Raw genomic sequence first — 19,724 nt, forward strand, 5'->3', positions numbered from 1 at the left:
GTGGTTTAACCCACTGAACCTAAAAATATAAGATAGACTCAAATAAGGTCCACCATATTTTAAACTATGTAAAAAAGTGGTTTCTTCTAGTGGTCCTTTCTAATTGATGTTGAACTAAGTAACCATCAATTCTGCAGTAAAAGAAGCTTATTTAATCTGTTTGGCAGCAAAACATAGCCTACATAGAATTTAAACTTTGATTGTTCCAGACTTTGACGTTTCCTCCAATAAGGTCTTTCATATAAAAAGGTGCAATAGCCTCGGAACTGCAATATTTCCCAATGTACAAGAACTGTGACAATTTGCAATAGTAACAAACATTGTGTAGTGTTACATAGTTCAGTAGAGCAACATTCTCAAAACAAATCAGTCCAAGAAATATTTTAATTCACTTGATTAGTTTTGTTGATGGTTGAAATGAAAACACATACAATCAACCGAAAACGTAAAAAATATTTACTTTTAATATGAGAACACTATGGTTTTCACCATTGGATGGCTGCCAGGTATTTTAAATTTATTTAGTTATTTTTTAATATCTTAACCTTTAAGAAGTTAAACATTGATTACGGTAGTGGACCATGTCCATATAAGTAGAATGCTATTTATTACATCTTTACCTAAAGTACGTCTAAGTTAAGTTATAACAAACAACATAAAAACTATAGGGTAGACTTCCGTGTCTGTTGGCACAAGCAATCTAATGAAAATATCGATTATTCGATTGTTTCATTCGCTATATCGATCGATATTTTCATTCGGTTGTTTGTGCCAACAGATACGGAAGTCTACTCAACTATTACGAAAATTGAAATACAATTATCTGCCCTTGAAGTGTTATAGTGTTTAAACTCAAACCTGAAGGTCGCCAGTTCAAACCTTAGCGGTAGCAATCCTATAGTCTGTATGATATAACCTGTATCCTGACACACTGTCTACCTGGGTCAGTCCCTAGGGAACAGGTTCCATCATACATACCCAGGGCTATAGCCCCGATACAGACCATAAATCCAGATGTGATTTAAAATAGGCAATTGTTTAGTTTTTCTCGGTATCATTATGCCTACATTTCATACAAAGATATTGAAGAATTTTAGCGATACAATATTTTGGGGGGATCGAGTGTAATCATAAATTGAAAATATTGTTAAAATAGATCAACTTGTGATACAATTTGCAAGCGCTTGCGAACCGTGTAATAAGTTTAGGTGGGTCGACTGCGGTACAAAGGTCGGAGGTTAAGTACCTGCAATTCACGCTGATTCTACCATTGCGTGGGATACGTTGTGAAGGGTAATCAATTTTCATAAAAATAATTTAATATTTCAATCACGTTAACGTATTCCTTTATTTACCTTCACACAACGTGTCATACTACTGAAACTGGCCCTGGACCTTGTCGGGCCCAGGCCCCAGGTAGATGGAAGATCAGTAGACAAGTTTCATCATACGGACTATAGTAGGCCTACAGTCTTATAACCTAAGAGAAAAATAGAATAGTAAGAATCAAAGATTATAATCACACGAGCACGAAGAAGAATTTACACCAAAATAACGGAAAGCACTTGGTCTACATCTATACAATCAAATGAAATCGGACACAATACACACTCTTTAAACGCCTCAGATTCTCTACTATGATCAAAAGTTTACTTACAGTATCCAAAACCAATATGGTATGATAAAAGTGGTACGAAACCAGATCACAAACAAAAGATCACCTGATTGTATTGCCATATAAGTATATTTGTTTTGATTTGATTGTTATTGTTATTATTATTTTTTCAAATGGTGAAATTAGTGTTTGCAATCTGGTTGACGTCAGCATATGGTGGGAATAGCACACCTATGTATTTTCCTTCTACCATGTATTCACCTAGTAATCATAAGGTCACCGGTTCGATTCTGAGAAATGTAGCTTTTCGATGGTTCGAAACTGGCTCAGCTGTCCTTCATTGGGCTTGTAAAAGGGAACTAACGAAACAGCTGATCTTAGTCAGTAACAAAGCTACACAAGTCATTTCACTACATTCTACACTCATTACTCATATTTGGGTTAACATACGCACCATTAAGGCGTTCCCACCTCAATAATTGATAATAATTAATATAGTATTTTATTCGAGGTAGCAAGTAAAGGTCTGAAACGTTAAATATCACGATGAACTAAGAGGAAATATTACGCGTTCCCCCATGAAGTAGCCAAGCTATTTGGCATCTCCATAGGAATGTTTTCAGATAAAATCGTGAATAGACAGTCTGCATTTACGGTCTATAACTGACCAGTGTATGACGCAACGTCTGGGGTTGGTGACAGACTATGAGGGGTTGGTCAAGTCGTATTTTGACATTGATCACTCAATGTTTGCACTGTATGCATTGTATTTTGAAAGATTATCGTGGATGTCATCCGTGTATTTTTATGTATATTGACGCTATTGGAATTTGCCGGCCTTAGTCACTAACAAGACTACAAGATCGCGCTACTCATCCTACATCATATTTGGGTTTAAATACGTACATAGTGGCGTCCCCATCTTAAATAATTGACGATTGAATTGATTGGCCAGTCCCCAGGTAGATGGAAGATCAGGAGACAAGCTCCATCATACGGATCTTTTAAAAAAACGTTGAATTTTTAGTTTGAGATCACCATACAAGTACTAATAACACAATGACAAAATGTTCTCTTGGTCTGGAAACAATCTCACTTGAAATCGAACTAGCGACGTTCAAATTTGAAGTTGTGCACTCTAACACCCCCACCAACCATTATTTTACTAATCTTCACACTCTAGCGTAGTATCTATATATATAAAAGGCAAAGCCCTCACTGACTGACTGACTGACTGACTCACTCACTCATCACTAATTCTCCCACTTCCCACTTACCTAGGAGGCTGAAATTTGGTACACTGATTCTTTAGGCATTAAATAGGAAAACTAAGTGGTTTTTATTCTGATCGGACTCTCGGGCTCCGCCCCAGTGGCTATGGAGTTTCCCATGTTAACCTTATGAGTACTCATATTTAAATGGAATTAATGAATCATAACAGCTGTTTCAATTAAACAAGTTGGTTCTGTTCTATGATGTTCAATAGCATTAAAGTTACAAGGATTACCAACAGAGTGCAGCACTATTATTTTTTTTTAATATTTGACAACAACTAATTTTAAACCAAAAGGTGAGTGAGCGTAGCGAACGAACTTCAACCCTGAGGACGTGTGAGCGCAGCGAACGAGCTCCAATCTAAAGGTGAGTGAGCGTAGCGAACGAACTTCAACCAGGACGTGATTGAGCCATGCGAACGAGCTCACGTATGAAGTTAAACGGGGCAAAGCCCGCGGTTACAGCTAGTAAATCTATAAATCCAGCAAATCTAATGTCTTCTGTTTTGTTCCAGAAGCGTCCACACCGCTGACTCCCGCGGGCGTCACACACCTCCAACATGCCTACCACGAGTCACTACGTCCTCAGCCACGTCAGAAAGAGAACTGAACGTATAGCCCGATGAACTAGTGTAGTCCGCTAAGCGATCTAGCTGTGATATTAGTCTAAGTGTAAGTGTAAGTGAGGACATGGAGCCGTGGGCGCCTGAGAATGTTTGGCTGGTCGTGGTCAGCTTCGTGGTCGCCTTCGTGCTGGCCTGTGGTATAGGAGCCAACGACGTGGCCAACAGTTTCGGCACCAGCGTAGGATCCAAGGTGCTTTCGGTGAAGACGGCTTGTTGGCTGGCGACGGTCTTCGAGTTGGCAGGCGCCATGCTGATTGGTGAGTGGAAATGTTGTTCGTAGTATTTATGTGTATCAATGATACTACTTCCCATGTAATGTAACAATTTGAAGCCAAGGAAATCGATGAAGTTCAGGACCATCTCACCAGAAGGTACTCCAATAATTTATTTATCACTTGAGACAGAAAGTTGACATTAGTTTTTAGACCATTTCAACAGATTGCACCACGTTTTTTGGCTTCAATTTTTTACATTACATAACAAAGTAGGCCTATATAGTAATCGTCGTAGAGAAGAAAAAGGGATTATGTATGATGAGGAGTAGGAGGGAGAGGGATGAGGATGGAAAATAGGGAAAATGAGAAGGATTTGTTTGGATAGTCTTGGATGGTGAAAAAGAAATGTGAAATTTATAAGCTATCGTCTTGGGCTGGACACAGTCTTCGAGGTGGCAGTCGGTATGCCAATGTGTTGAACGAGTAGTAATTATTTGCCAGAGTCAAGAAGAGGAATAAAATAGGAAGAAGAAGAAGAATGCTAAGCAAATGATAAGGGGAAAAGGACGAAGAGAAGGAGGAATTAGGACGTGAAAGATAAGGAGAAATTGTTGATGAAGGATAAAAGTAGTAGAAGAAAGACTGGCTTTAAAAAGTATGCAAAGAGATAAAGCAAGAAGCTAGAAGAAATGTTGGATAAAAGAAATGAAAAAAATGACATTGTTAAGCTGGTCACTGTGTTCGAGGTAGTGGAATAGGTGAGTGAAAAGGTACGTGGTATTGAATAATTGTATAGCAATTGTCAAAGAAAAAATGATGAATGAGGGGGGGAGGGAAACGAAAGTGGATAAGAAGAAAAAAAGAGGGACGAGGATACGTCGAAGAGAAGAACATTGAGGTAAGAAGAAGGGAGAGAACGTGGCAAAGGAAGAAGATGCGAAAGAAAGGATGAGGTAGATGAGAAATAAGCAATTAAAGGACGAATGATGATGTGTAGAATGAGGAAAGATTCGAGTAGAAAATTGAGAAAAATTAGTAAGAGGAGGGAGAGAGAGGGAAAAGGGTGCTGGAGGATAACACTTAGTAAATAGCTAGGGAATATCATGGATGGTAAAACGGGGGAACAATAACCCATTGCCTTTGTGTTAGTTTATCCCAATTGAGTAAGGTTATTCTAGGCTACCCCTAGCGGTTTATCTTTTTCAGCCTCTAATTAGTATTGGTGGGCTCAGTTCTTTGGCATGCTCTGAGACTAAATCCGTGTTAAACGTTTAGTTTTCAGTTCAGCTTTAAGGACCATTCCGTACTGGGATTATAATCTAACATCGATACAAAAACGTCCTGCCATAGAGTAAAAATGTGGGGTTTATTTTCCAATTTCGTGAACAGAGGGTCTTTTAAAGGTGATAAAATCTCACGGGACAGTTTGCAAAAAGGAAATTTCCTTTCCGAATACTATACCATAGATGAAGTATTATATTACTTCATCTATGACTATACTCTTAAATCTTTCGTTACGGATGTATTGATCGTTTTTTAGTACAAACTTTGGTAATATTATTGTCCGATGACATTGAACAAACTCCCCGTTTACTGATCTTCCATAGATCTTTGCAAACACCGTCTCGCAACCATTAAAAACAATTAAATTATGTGACTTTTTGTGGAAAGAGATTTCTAATTATGAGACAATACCTCACCTTAAAGTCGTACTTTTTACCGAAAGTCAAACCTATAAATTTTTATAGACCCCGAACCACAAAGCCATGACTTTGTCGCATAGAAAATAGGCATCAGTCATTGGCCGGATTTGAAACTCGTCTCCATAATAAACTGCGTTCTATCCATTGTGCTCAATTCGACTAAAGATTGTTTTGAGAAATAAATAGAATCAAGAATATGAATTGACTTTGATCCATGTAATACAGACATTGGCGTAGTCAATAAATGAAATAAATACATAAGATTCTATCATTAATTACAAATGCCAATTTAACATTAACTATACATAGAGGTGAACAACAATAACAATAACAGTCAATAACATGAAATTAAGTCTAAGTTAATTATTATAACAGGACATGATAAAAATTCGTATTTTGCATAAAAAGGATTGGCAAAAAGCCACTCAGATAATTTAATTTCAAAGTGTCTCATAGAAACAAGTCGGGCAGTGTCAGACAGTTTATTGAAAAATCTCACGTGGTTAATTTTGAAGCAGTTTCCTGGTTTTAAGCGGTGCTGTGGAAGGTCACATCATGAAATTTCCTCGTCCTTGATTAAAAAATTAGGACACAGTATTCGGCTTTAAAAAAATGTAGTAACTTATTGCAATATTAGTATACCCTTATTGAATTCAGGATCCAAAAGTTCGTAATGTTACTTTTATTACATACAGTTATTGATCCTTACATACGAGACTGTAAATCTCGTTCATCGTGGACTCACTTTCGGTTGTATTTTGACAGATACTTATCGGATTCCCAGAAAGTATGGCGTGATGATGAACGTTTAGTGAGACAGAGACTTGAAATGGTTCCCGAAGTAGGTTAGCGTCTGACACGCATCGATACCGAAGCACCGTCTCTCTGAGTCAACCTTAGGTTTGGTAGGATTTTAGGGAAATATGTTTTCAATACTGAATACTACCTTACATAACTGGTAGAAACTCTAGTCTACGACCAAATATGGGCCTACGGCGGATGCAAACCTGCAGAAATGAGGTGGAGATTTTTATAAGTCTTCTGATAGGTGTTAGACTTTAAATCTTAATGTATTGCATTGCAACAGTAAATTTTTGCATGGTATATAGTCTGTATGATGAAACCTCCTGACCCTACAAGTCTATCTGGGACTATCCCGGGCCATTGGCTAGACGCATGAATGGGGAGGTTCAGGAGACAGGTTTTATCATACAGACTATAGTGAAGGGGATTCTCTGATAGTGAAAAGTCTCCTAGCAAGTACTGCACTTTTTGGTGTTCTAGATAAGTTGAAAAATTGCAAAAGGTAGATTCCGAACCACTAGGTCAGGATTAGATCAAAGTAATCGGCGGGATTCGAACTTAGGACTGCCTTAGAAATTTGTAGCCAAAACCTCATTCTCTACCACTATAGTATGTACGAAGAAACCTGTCTCGTAGCCCTCTACACGAAAGGTCAGGAGACAGGTTCCATCATACAGACTATAGCCTAGTTCACTCTAGAAGTTTCTTTTACAGTGTGCATTCTGTATGTTATGCATTTAGTTTGCAACGCTGCAATTGTAGATTCAGTCAGCAAGTAAATTTGCAGTTACCCAGTTCGTGTTGTGTAGCACTTACTCACCAAAAGCACTTCAGTTCTATTTTTAACAGCTATCCGTCTGGCTTCATCCGTGTAATGCAACATGCAAAATTCTATCTACATTTTTGTGTTATGAAATAAAAGCATGCATGATGCTTAGTAACTTGGGCTGTTCAAAAAATCTTATTGTTCAGAATTGTTAAAAGTTTAAATCAAATCCACTACTTTTTCTATCTTTTACAACATACTGCAGTAAACTCCTCATCTTAAGGTTGTTATTTTTACAATGTTTTATGGCGATCAAGTACATGTCTACGTTACATGCTTAGATGTTAGTTAAAGCATGGAGTTAAACAACCGTCGGTTTAACCCGCCCCCTAGTATTAATTATTATTGAAATTCTTGCTTACACCAATTTGTCTAAATGTCCAGAAAGGTGTGTATTTGTAATGAAATGTACAATATTACACGATGATACACGCAAAAATATAAATAACGATACGATAATAGCCTACTTTTGTAAATCGGGACTATTTTCTTCAGCAAAATCAGGAAATTATAATTATGTAATGGAAAGTATATTTTTGATTTAGTTGATAGTTTGTTTAAATTTTCAACACCAATTATGTCAGTGGGCTCTATGATTTAAATCACTACTCAAGGAATGATTAATTTTAAGGCTAAGATTAGAATATCGGAAGATTCTGAAAAGTGAATTAGTCCATAGTCGTAGTCCGAAAATGAATGCACGTCTAAAGAAATTCCCCAGCCTCGTCGCGCCGACTCATACTCATGTCTATTAATAGAGAGACGTAAATAAACGATTAGTACACGAGAAGATTGATGTCATTACTTTATGCCCGAATTACTCTATGTCGGCTTGTAACTTTATTGACCTACTAATTCATCAGCAATGCACTTTTTTCATTAATCTATGCTTGAATTACTCTATGTCCGAATCACTCTTGTAATTTTATTGGCCTACAAATTCATCAGCAATGCACCTTTCTCATCTCGGCTTGTAAATTTATTGACCTACTAATTCATCAGCAATGCACCTTTCTTATTACTCTATGCTTGAATTACTCTATGTCGGCTTGTAACTTTATTGACCTACTAATTCACCAGCAATGCACCTTCCTCATTCCTCTATGCATGAATTACTCGATGTCAGCTTGTAACTTTATTGACCTACTAATTCACCAGCAATGCACCTTCCTTATTACTCTATGCATGAATTACTCGATGTCGGTTTGTAAATTTATTGACCTACTAATTCACCAGCAATGCACCTTCCTTATTACTCTATGCATGAATTACTCGATGTCGGCTTGTAACTTTATTGACCTACTAATTCACCAGCAATGCACCTTTCTCATTACTTTATGCCCAAATTACTCTATGTCGGCTTGTAACTTTATTGACCTACTAATTCATCAGTAATGCACCTTTCTCATTACTCTATGGCCGAATTACTCTATGTCGGCTTGTAACTATTGACCTACTAATTCATCAGTAATGCACCTTTCTCATTACTCTATGGCCGAATTACTCTATGTCGGCTTGTAACTTTATTGACCTACTAATTCATCAGTAATGCACCTTTCTCATTACTCTATGCCCAAATTACTCTACGTTGACTTGTAACTTTATTGGCCTACTAATTCACTAGCAATGCACTTTTTTCATTAATCTATGCTTGAATTACTCTATGTCCGAATTACTCTATGTCGACTTGTAAATTTATTGACCTACTAATTCATCAATAATGCACCTTTCTCATTACTCTATGGCTGAATTGCTCCATGTCGCCTTGTAAATTAATTGACCTAATAATTCATCAGAAATACGCCTTTCTATCTAGTTAACGAAATGGTTTTGAAAAAGGCCATTCTTGGTTTTCTCTCTACTAAATTACGATTTATGATACCATACTACTATTTCCCTGAATTCATCTGTTTACTAACGGACACCCTGTATAAAATGTATCTTGACTCGAAAAATAATTAATGAGGAAAACTGGACTTTATAAAAAATATTCGGAGGCATCTGGAGATGGTACAACCAATGTTAACAAACCGTCAAAAATTCAAAAAATTACGCGAAACCATTGTGTTACAAACTAAAATGATAGAGAAAATTACTATTATTTTCGTCGATTCTACAAGCTAAAACTTAGAAAATATTTTTACAACTTTACAACAAAATGGCAACAGTTTAAGTAATTCTTTACGTAAGCCTGACGTCACAGCACTCGTGTCGTGTCATTCCCCATTGAGATCCATTTATAGATTGCGCGTCAAGTTATTCGACAAGATTATTTTTGTCGGTCAGCCAACTTGTCCATCTCGAACAAGAGCAGTAACCAATCTTTTACTTGAGTTGAAAAGCAATAACCAATGTTTCTTAACTTACACTTGATGTATTGCTAACATTCTAAAAGTGTGTTTTTTCTATGATAGTTAAGACTGTTGTAAATTTTTACATGGCAATTCAATTCGCAGGTTATACCTATATTTTGAATGTATAAAATTATATTAGTTGTGTTTTAGTGAACTTCCCATAAAGGGAATAAGCTATTACCGTAGGTTTCATAGTAAGACCTAGACCCAGGACCAGTATTTTTTCGATTTGAGGTCCCCATAGGCCAAAAACAACATCCGTTCAAATTTATAAATATAATGTATGTATGTGTCCGTTATCTTGATAACACAAGTAAAAAATCAACCCGTTTTGATTAATTTTGGTATTAGATTAAAGGTCTTATGAGGGGTTTATGGGGTAAAAATTAGGGTTTCCTATTTTGACCCTCAAAGCACAATATTTTGCAATTTATTTCCAAAAAATTTTAGACAGCTTAAAAACAAATAAAGAAGCGTTATTGTATACTTAACGGTTACGTAAACAATTAAATGAAAAGTGTTAATCTTAAGTTTTTACGTTATTTTAAAGGAGTCTAAGTAAGCAAAACCTACGTTCTCTTCTTTAATAACGTAATGTTATTTAGATAGTAAATAAATCTGACATTATTAAACATAAGCTATATTTTAGTGGACATCCAATCATGAAAATTTAAATTTGCTTAGTCTGCAGGTTTATTGATTATACATACAGTATAATGTAAAATGAGATGGAAAAGTAGTTTCTATAAACACCAGTTTTAATCAAACATAACAAAGGCGCAACTTGCACGTGCTATCTTTACACAACAGGATCCAATCAAGAAGACAATATAGTTCCATTTAGGAAACAGGTTGGATGAAATTTCGTTCACGATCGTGGAAGTTGAATACTACAAAGACATGACAAAGTGGTTTATTTTTACAGTTAAAAATACAACAAATAATCAGGACGTATATAAATTAACTGCTTAGTTACGCAGAAAGGTAAAATTTTGGGTCACAGAGAAAATAGTGCAACCTTTAGGGATTTGAATGACCCTAAAATGTAAGAAAACTTATAAATTGATGTATACAGATTTTCTCCGAATCCACAAATTGTAAATGTCTATGCAAGCAAAACAGTTGATATAATCTCCCATTTTGCGATTTCTATTGAATCATTTCGCCCAGCGGAGTTTGAAAGGTTTCTGGTCTTTTCAGTCACATGGGAAGCCGAAATAACAAAAGCAAGGCTGTAAAGGGGCGTTGTTCGGCAAACCCATTGTAACTTGTAAATTGTCGTTTATTCAAACAAGATCAATTGTATTGTTGTAACGGTTAACACATTTTAGGATTACCTCATTGGTATTGCGCCTCTATTTTTTGTGGGTCTTTTCGTGGAAGCAGCTTGGCGTATGGGTAGCTGGTTTAAGTTAATCCTGGAGTTACTATGATTAACACTAAGGGATTTTTGAAAACTAATACAGCCAAAGGCTAATCGATACGCAACAAAAGAACACCAAACATTTGATATTTCGTTCTGATGTAGGACTTCTTCAGAGAATAAGTAGGAGACAATAAACCTTAGCGGAAAGAAGAGATAGATAGGATTAAAGTAATAATTTTGTACAACTGTAAGGGATACGCATATAGTTGCTACACTCGTATAAACTGTTGTTATATTTTCTTCTAAATAAGAAAATCCATAAAACACTTTCGAATCCCACATTTAAATTCACACTCAATTTTCTGTTAAGTTTACTCTTTCGTCTTCTTCTCCAATGTCCGTAATTAAAGATTGGTCCATAGGTACATCTCCCGAATTTAATTTTCAAATAGAATATATTTTTCCTCCTTTATTTAAAAATTTTCTTCCATGAATAATTCTGGACGGGTTTTTGTATCATATAAATATAATTTTGGTCTATTGGGACAATACTTCTGAAGATATATTTCAAAGCTAGACACATGCATAAAGCAGCTAAGGTATTTAGACGTATTTCTGTTTCTTCTAATTATTTTTGAAACTGGAAAAAACGAAGGAATTTTAGATAAAAAATTCAATACAGTATCATACCGATTAAAATTACCTAATTAAATTAGAACACAACTTTCAAACATGTTTATCAAAACGGTTTAAATCAATAAATATTAAAAGTAAAAAAAGTTGCTATAAATTTGTATCTAATGAATACTTACTTAAGTAGGTCCTATTTAATTAATAACATTACCTCGGTATAAGCAGAAATGAGTTAGGAAGAAGTTTTAAAAATTCACAGATGAAACTTGCAAAGCTGTAGTACACGTGTATGGCCCAGGATACTTTCATATTTATAGTTACTCGCAGTAGATTGTGTTCATTGCACTGTATACAGTGTACACTCTCAAGAGAAAATAGATTCTTCATGTTTTACTATCAAAGTTTCAAAGAAATAAATAATTTCGAGGAGTATATTTCTGACATAAGCTACATGTTGACATTATAAAAAGAGTACAGGTAGCTTACTACCTACCAAACTTTAATCAAAACAGGAGAATTTTACATACAGAACTGTATGATTTTGGGTTTACGTACAGTATATTGTATGGTAAAAAAAACTACATTAAAATTGACGAAACAAAATACAGGGATTACATTTTTTTGAGGTGACGGACAGTAGGAATAAATAAAAAAAAAAAAAACTTTAATCGAGGTTCACTGTATACATAAAATATTGTTTGCTATATTTACACAATTAATTGTGAAGAGCTGATTGTTTACATAATTTAAATATTTTTAAATGATGACAGTATATAAGGCTGTTTAATAAATTATTATTGCTTAGTAAAACGTCAAGAACAAAGTAGCACCCCGTTAAACAGAAACCGAAATAAACCTAAATTATTAAAATCAACAGGAATAAACTGTCCACTGTGACTCAAGTTAAAACGATCCTAGTACAAATTAAACGTTAGGCCTAACTACTGAATTTTAGGAAAACGATTTTGTTTTTACAGTTGTAGTTTATAAATTATAGCAATTTAAGTGACGTGATAAACTACTTCTGTAGTTTTTTTCAATAGAAATTTCCTTTAAATTCTACTCACTAATTACCCGAAGAATAGGTTACCCGGAACGGGCCATTACCCCCCCCCCCCCCCCTATTTATTCCGGTCGAACTTGGATTTACTGTATTCACCACCAAGTAGCTGCAACAAACTATCATCAGTAACAGTAAATTATGATATGAAAGCTAATTAACTGCATCAATTAAATTAATTACAGACCAATTAAGTAAATGATTTAGAGCCTAATTGGATTCCCACCCTTTGAGTTAATTAAAGAAATATTTAAATGTATTAAAATTTACTCCATATCGATCTTAAATATTTTTCTGAATTTAACAACAAGCATGTTAAGCATTAGGTCAACGTCCGCGTCTAGCTAAGGTCTGGTAGTAGGGGGGGGGACACCCTACCGTGTCATTGATTATTGGTGCCTCCTCATCTGCTCACAACACTATACCTGCATTTCTCTGTTTAAAAATACCTTAAGCTTTCTAATATCCTTCAAAAATGTTCTGTAATGATTTTGTTATACTTTCCATAACAAAATCATCCCCAAGATTTTTTCTATGGGATTTTTGCTATGACTTAAAAGAAAAATTGGCATACACAATTTTGTAAATCTCTCAACCTTGAGTTTTTCAAAAAACATTTTTTTAAAGTTTAATTCTACCAGTAATTGTTTGTATTTGTATTGTTTGCTATACGAAGCCATGTTATATGTCTAGGAAGTCATGAGGGTACAACGTTATGCAACACATGTATCTCTGCACACCCTTCCTCTTGTGTTTAACCCAATTTATAGGGTTGCTACCCTACTTACCTCCATTATAATGCTCTGCTGGGTTACTCTCTGCACTTTATTTGGATAATTTAAATCATAGAGTAACTACAGTAATATCAATCATCTTGGATATTTTATGGGTAAAAAAATACTACATAATAGTGTTTTTAGTTATAGGTATGCTGTACCTACTTTAAAGACCTACAAAAATATCACTTAAAATGAACACAAGATCCAGTTGATTATTTTAAGTAGATTATTTGAACATGAACACAAAATTATTATATAGGCTATAAACAATATACAGGGTGTCCCGGAACTCTCTACCAATATTTTAGGGCATTGCTCCTGGGTAAGAAACATAACTAAATATCATATTTAAACTGTCCGGAAGTCCTTAGTTACTCACACAGCCGCCATTTTGTTTTTTTCAGTTATTAATTTTTTTCTAAAGAATGGTTAAACATACGAAATGGAAACTTTGCACAAACATTTATGACAACTAAACAAAGCTACCAAAAAATTATCACGATTATTCAAATTCATAAAACAAAATGGTGGCCATTTAAAATTTTTGTAAAATCAATGGTTTTTGAGTTATTTAAGAAAGAAAATTTTAAATGGCCGCCATTTTGTTTTATGAATTTGAAAAATCGTCATAATTTTTTTGTAGCTTTGTCTAGTTGTCATAAGTGTTTGTGCAAAGTTTCCATTTCGTATGTTTAACCATTCTTTAGAAAAAAATTAATAACTGAAAAAAACAAAATGGCGGCTGTGTGAGTAACTAAGGACTTCCGGAGAATTTAAATATGATATTTAGGTACGTTTCTTACCCAGGATCAATGCCCAAAAATATTGGTAGAGAGTTCCGGGACACCCTGTATAAACATACAATTATTTATATATCATTGTAAATTAACTGGTTTTTGCACCAATACATGATGCTTGATTCGTAGAAATTATGGTACTAAATACTATAATTTACTAGGAATCATGGCACTGTACCAATACTTTATTTCTAGAATTATTGTACTGATGCTATAAATTATTTACTGTTCTCTATTCTCTACGTCCAAAATCTGGATTTTTACTCATAGAATCTTTTACATTTATCTATTTATTCTTTCAACGGTAAAACCATTTTTACATTCAAATATACATTACATCAAATAATAAATTGTATGGACAGTTTTGTAAATAAATTGACTATTTTATAATTATTGTAGATGTACTGGGGGCCTTATTGTACTGTATTCCATGATTCAGTTAAAAAGCTGAAGTAGACATCAATTCTATACATATAGTCCACCTGTATTCAGATTCTATTCAAAGAACACATAATTGGTTGAGCACTCATAAAGTGCAACGAGGAGTAATTCTCCTCTATTTTTCATACTATAATAGTTGATAGCATAAAAAAATTTTGTATGTCACGCCTTCTCATCCCAGGACGCTAGTTCAAGCCCGGAACTGCTTTACACATTACTTCAGGCTAGTTCTAATGGGTTACGGCATTATCACATAGATAAAATTGGTTGGTGATTGGCGGGATTTGAACCCAGGACCTTGGGCACCGAAGCCCTGCGCTCAACCAGTAGATCAGCTCGCTCGCCCAATAATAAAATAGGTGACAACAAGTCTTCCTTTCATCTGGGCATGATAAGAAAACGTATTGGTGGTAAAGAAAATATTAATTTTACCATAGCATACTTTGGCTGTAGCATAGCTAAGAAAATCAGCTGTTTATTACATAAATCACTGCAACACCTATTCCATTTTCTTCATGGCAGTAATGCCACTTTTAGTCAAGCCCTGTCAAAACAATAAGTAGGGTTACTGGGTACTAATTTGATCAAGGTGATTTTACTGATTTTGATAACGCGTTAAAATTTGCAACTAATTTATAATGCAACGATTGCTTTCCAGCACAACTCAATAATAGTAGCCGGTTCATGAATTCAGTTTAAAAGAAATAATTAAACTGTGTTCATCTCATGATTGGTTTTTTTTATGAATATGTGTGCAAGGTGGCAATTGAATTTGGTAAATGGAATTTTCCAGTTCAAACAATATGGAATCGCTAAAGTAGACTTTTGGCATGGTATTTTCCTTGAGTAAAATTTATAGTATTTGGGACTACTCCAGCTTTTTGAGCTTGTTTGCGACTCCCTTGTGAAATCTTGAACATAAGTGAACGGTTGCGTTTTGGCTTCTGTGGTGTTCAAAAATAATTCCTGTAAATTCTGTCAAACATTATTATATATTAAAATTATGATCATCTATTTGCCAAGGGTTTCATTTTAATGTTAAACATACACATTCAAAAGTAATGTTACTGGCAAACGCTGACTCTGTTTTCATTGCAAAATAGTTCTTACGAGAGATCTACTACCTAAAAATGCATACAATTGAATGTCAAACGTAATCCACCCTCAAATGTCCTAATCATCAATAGAATTAACATTGCAATTGAACAAAAAAGCAAATTATATCCAGCGTTCATTTATCAGAATAGATTCAACACTAACAGTACTTCTAGCCAGAATGTTGGAAGATGTTGCAATGATGTTAGTACGGTAACACACTATAATAATTATGATAAATTTATGCAGTGATAATTTCATTTTAATTATTTGTTTATGTTTCAGGCTATAAGGTGTCCGATACAATGAGAAAAGGCATCTTGCAAGTCTCTCTGTACGAAGGCGCAGAAGAAGAGTTCATGATCGGTCTACTCTCCTCCCTGGGTAGGTATCCTACCTCACATTTGGGTATAAGTATATCGATAGTACACAAAAATGGCCATGTGCAGAGGTCTACCCAAGCATTAAAGTAGATGGTAAAGATTGTGTCAGTTAGGATTGAGTGTAGGGATTGAAGAGGCTCCCAAAAACTGAGAGTCACATAACCTTTTCCTCCATATTCACACTTTAAGATGCTTGGCTGAACTATTTTCATATCACTTCAGGCTTGGTCCATAGAATCACAGAATTACCACATAAAATAAGAATCCATTTTTGATTCACGCGGTTCGAATCCGACACCTGGTGGACTGAAGTTTAGTAAAAACAAAAAGAGTACGTTTATGAATTAAAGAACATTTTAATTAAGAGAGGTTTTTAACAACAACTGGGAAGACTTTTTATGATTTAATGAAAAATGTAAAGCCAATTTTTGTTGCTAGTTTATTTATATAATAATTTTTTAATGTGTATAATTGACAATGTCTCCTTTTTCATCTGGGAGAACCAGAATAAAGTTAACATTTTTGTGGCAATAAACGACTTATTACGTGCAAGTCCCATGCTCTACTACTAGACCAGCTTGCTTCCCGCACCACTAGGTGTTAATAGTATCAAAGTAATTGCACAGCGATTAATTGTTGGGATGGCTGTTCTGAAAGCTCGCTACATAAATGGAAGGTGTGTAGTCAGAACACGTTAATCAGGTCCTATCAGGTCATTTATCGTGGTCACATTTGATGCCTATCAGGCGATGTACAAAGATTAAATTAGATTACGACACCGAAAAAATTGTGTGCTTGTTATTAAGTAAATATGAGTGAAGGATGAGTAATGAATGAAGTAAACAACAGCTTTGTTACTGACTAAGATCAGCTGGTTATTTATCGAGGAAAGTTGATTAAAATCCCAATGCTGGGTTACTGGGTCCAGTTGTGACCCATCAAAACGTTGCCTTTTGTAAGATTGTATTGGTGACTTTCTGATCTCTAGGCAAGCACTACAGCACTCAGCTACCCAAATGGTTGGGGTTTTGAATCTTATCCCTTTCATTGTAATACAGTGAACCTCGTTAATACGAACCTCGGTAAAACCAATTCCTCGATGAGACAATTTTTTAAAATTCAATTGAAACTTTCATAAAGGTCAATGCTAAAAACACCTTTTTACAACGTAGTAATTGGGTTAAAAACAAATAATAAGACAAATTTTTTTTGACGTGCGCTAGGACTGATTAAATTTTATACAACAAATATTCTTAGTACAAAACCTCTACAAGAGGAATGCGACCTCTATAAGACAAATTTCTCATGATTGTAACCTTCATAGTATGTAGTTTTCAAAACTAATGGAAGCTTGTCTCAACATGAAACCCCCACCCATACCTCTTCCTTCCTAGTCATTGTTTGGCACGTGCCTGTGCAGTAAGAAACCTCTATAAGACGGATAACGGCATATTAAACCTAGATAAAAGAAACCCCTTTATTAAGAATACCTCGCTAATAGAATTTTTCCCCTACTCCTTAAAATACATCTTATTCAGTATTCGTTAGATTCAGGTATTTACACCATTTTATAGTAGTTCGCATCGAGTTCTTTATTCAGGACTATCTATTAAATCTGAACCATCAAGAACAGCTGGGTCCGGTTTATAACCATCATGCAGCTGACTTTTCTCAGGATCAAAGCAACGTTTAGATGACTGCGAACACCATATCCACTCAGTTCTTCAGCTATAGAATTAGGATTGCCTGTACGGAGGGATAGGGCAAGGCTCCCAACAATACCGAGAGTCCCACAACTAGATGGTGTTATTGAATTAATAACAGAGGAAAACATTCCATGGTACACTTAAGTGGTGTCTAGCACTAGTCCTTGGTGTCTAGGGAAAAGTATGATACCCCCTTGCACTCATTTACTACAAAACTCACTGTGGAGAAAGACCCTGTGTGATAGGAATTTCCACACAGTGCTCGCTGTACAAGTATATTTCCGGCATAACATACCAGAGCTCATCCCACGAGGTCCATAGCACGGTCATCCCATATGCTAGTTTCCTCTATATTTTACTTCTCTATGATTAATCCAACTGAAATTATTGTGTTAGTAAGAAATGGTTCTTGTGCACATGCACAACCTGCGCTTACCACTCTAATTGACACAATATATAACTACCATTGATGAAACAAGTCCTTACCTTAAAACTTTTAAGTCAGTCAAGTATGGGTGAAAAAAAAGATAATTGGATTGGCTTTTTATTATAATGTTGTTGTTTCATAGCTCCTTAACTTAAAAAGATAATCCTGTCAAGAAACATTAAGTCCTACTGTACTTCATGGCAAACATAATAAGTAGGTTTAGCAGATAAAAAAATGTAATGTTTAAAAAAATCACTGCTGTATTGGACACAAAATTGATTTACTTCAAAAGCAAATTTGCACTTAATCTTCCAACCTGTTTATGCAATCAGGACAAGGAAGGCAGGGAGAGAGGGAGAGAGAAGAACCTACGACAACAAAGGTCGCCTTGACTACGATAAACATTACCTGACTACAACAATATAAACACTCGTTACTGTCACCGAGATATGGTTTGTTTAGCGTCCTCTCCATATCAACAAAGCAGCTGCATCCCAAATTATTTAATGCAGTAAACATCAAGTTCCCTGCTTTGGGTAATCAGCATACAGCGTAGTTTGTTTGAGCTATGGTCATCTAATCCGATGTACAGATGAGCTCAACAATTTATGCGATACAATTTATGAAGACCCTTTATCTACTTTATTACTCTAGAAATCTAGATGTAAATGATAATTCTATCACAACATTTAACCAAATTTATTTCATTCTGACTGACAAATAATTAGACCTACAGGTCAACAGTCTTGGGTGTAAGTATTTAAAGCAGTCACTATAGATAAAAAAAACGTTCTTCACAAGTCAGTTTACTTGTTATGATATAAAGATTTCAAAACTAGGATACACAATTCCTACTCGATACAAAAAACATGGAAAACTGGTTAAAATTTAGTGACTCAAATCTGTAAAGTATAAAATAGGTAAGAGATGAGAAAATATTGCCACTTAACTGGTTCATCAATAAACAGATGTGTTTATAAAAACTTTTGAAGTAATGTTTTGTTGTGAAATTAATTAATCTGGCTTGGAGACCAGGGAAATTCTCTAAAACGAGAGAGAAATGCTCCTTCAAAGGGAAAAGTGCTTCGATATAAAGGAAAATGCTCTGTTTATCTACTCTCTGAAGAGGTAAAATATATGGACGAAATATTGTGTTATAGTTTGTAACCTTTTATTGTGTATCTCTTAGCCCCTTGAAAATTATTCTTTAGGTGAGCTAGCTTCTCCCTGAATTCCATTTCTCTTCAAAAACATCCTCAACAGAGAACAAAAATTCTGAAATAAAAGAGTATAAGTCCAATACAGAGAACAAAAGGTTCCAGTAAATGTGAAAATACAGTTGCACTGTGTGGAAATTCCTATCGCACAGGGTCTTTCCCCACGGTGAGTTTTGTAGTAAATGAGGGCAAGGGGGTGGTGTCATACTTTTCCCTAGACACCAAGGACAAGTGCTAGACACCACTTAAGTGTACCATGGAATGTTTTCCTCTGGTATTAATTTAATAACACCAGCATGTAGTGATGTGACTCTCGGTGTTGTTGGGAGCCTTGCCCTCCGTACAGGCAATCCTAATTCTATGGCTTGTCAACTGAGTGGATATGGTGTTCACAGTCATCTGA

General features: G+C 35.2%; 1 protein-coding gene across 4 annotated transcripts in view; it reads left to right on the top strand.

The window, feature by feature from the left end:
* The window catches only part of LOC128993384 (sodium-dependent phosphate transporter 1-A), a 61,642-nt gene that overhangs the window by 22,856 nt on the left and 19,062 nt on the right, over positions 1–19,724 (top strand). For 3 of the 4 annotated variants that reach the window (XM_054417257.1, XM_054417259.1, XM_054417260.1), the window contains exons 2-3: positions 3,405–3,772; positions 15,874–15,972. In XM_054417257.1, coding sequence (XP_054273232.1) covers positions 3,580–3,772; positions 15,874–15,972 — 292 coding nt within the window. In that variant the 5' untranslated portion in view covers positions 3,405–3,579. The remainder of the gene's footprint in view (positions 1–3,404; positions 3,773–15,873; positions 15,973–19,724) is intronic. The other variant, XM_054417258.1, reaches the window with a different exon arrangement.

This window comes from Macrosteles quadrilineatus, unplaced genomic scaffold, assembly GCF_028750875.1.
Source record: "Macrosteles quadrilineatus isolate MER2022 unplaced genomic scaffold, UCM_ALF_1.0 Scaffold_4__1_contigs__length_99947679, whole genome shotgun sequence".
Lineage (NCBI taxonomy): Eukaryota > Metazoa > Arthropoda > Insecta > Hemiptera > Cicadellidae > Macrosteles > Macrosteles quadrilineatus.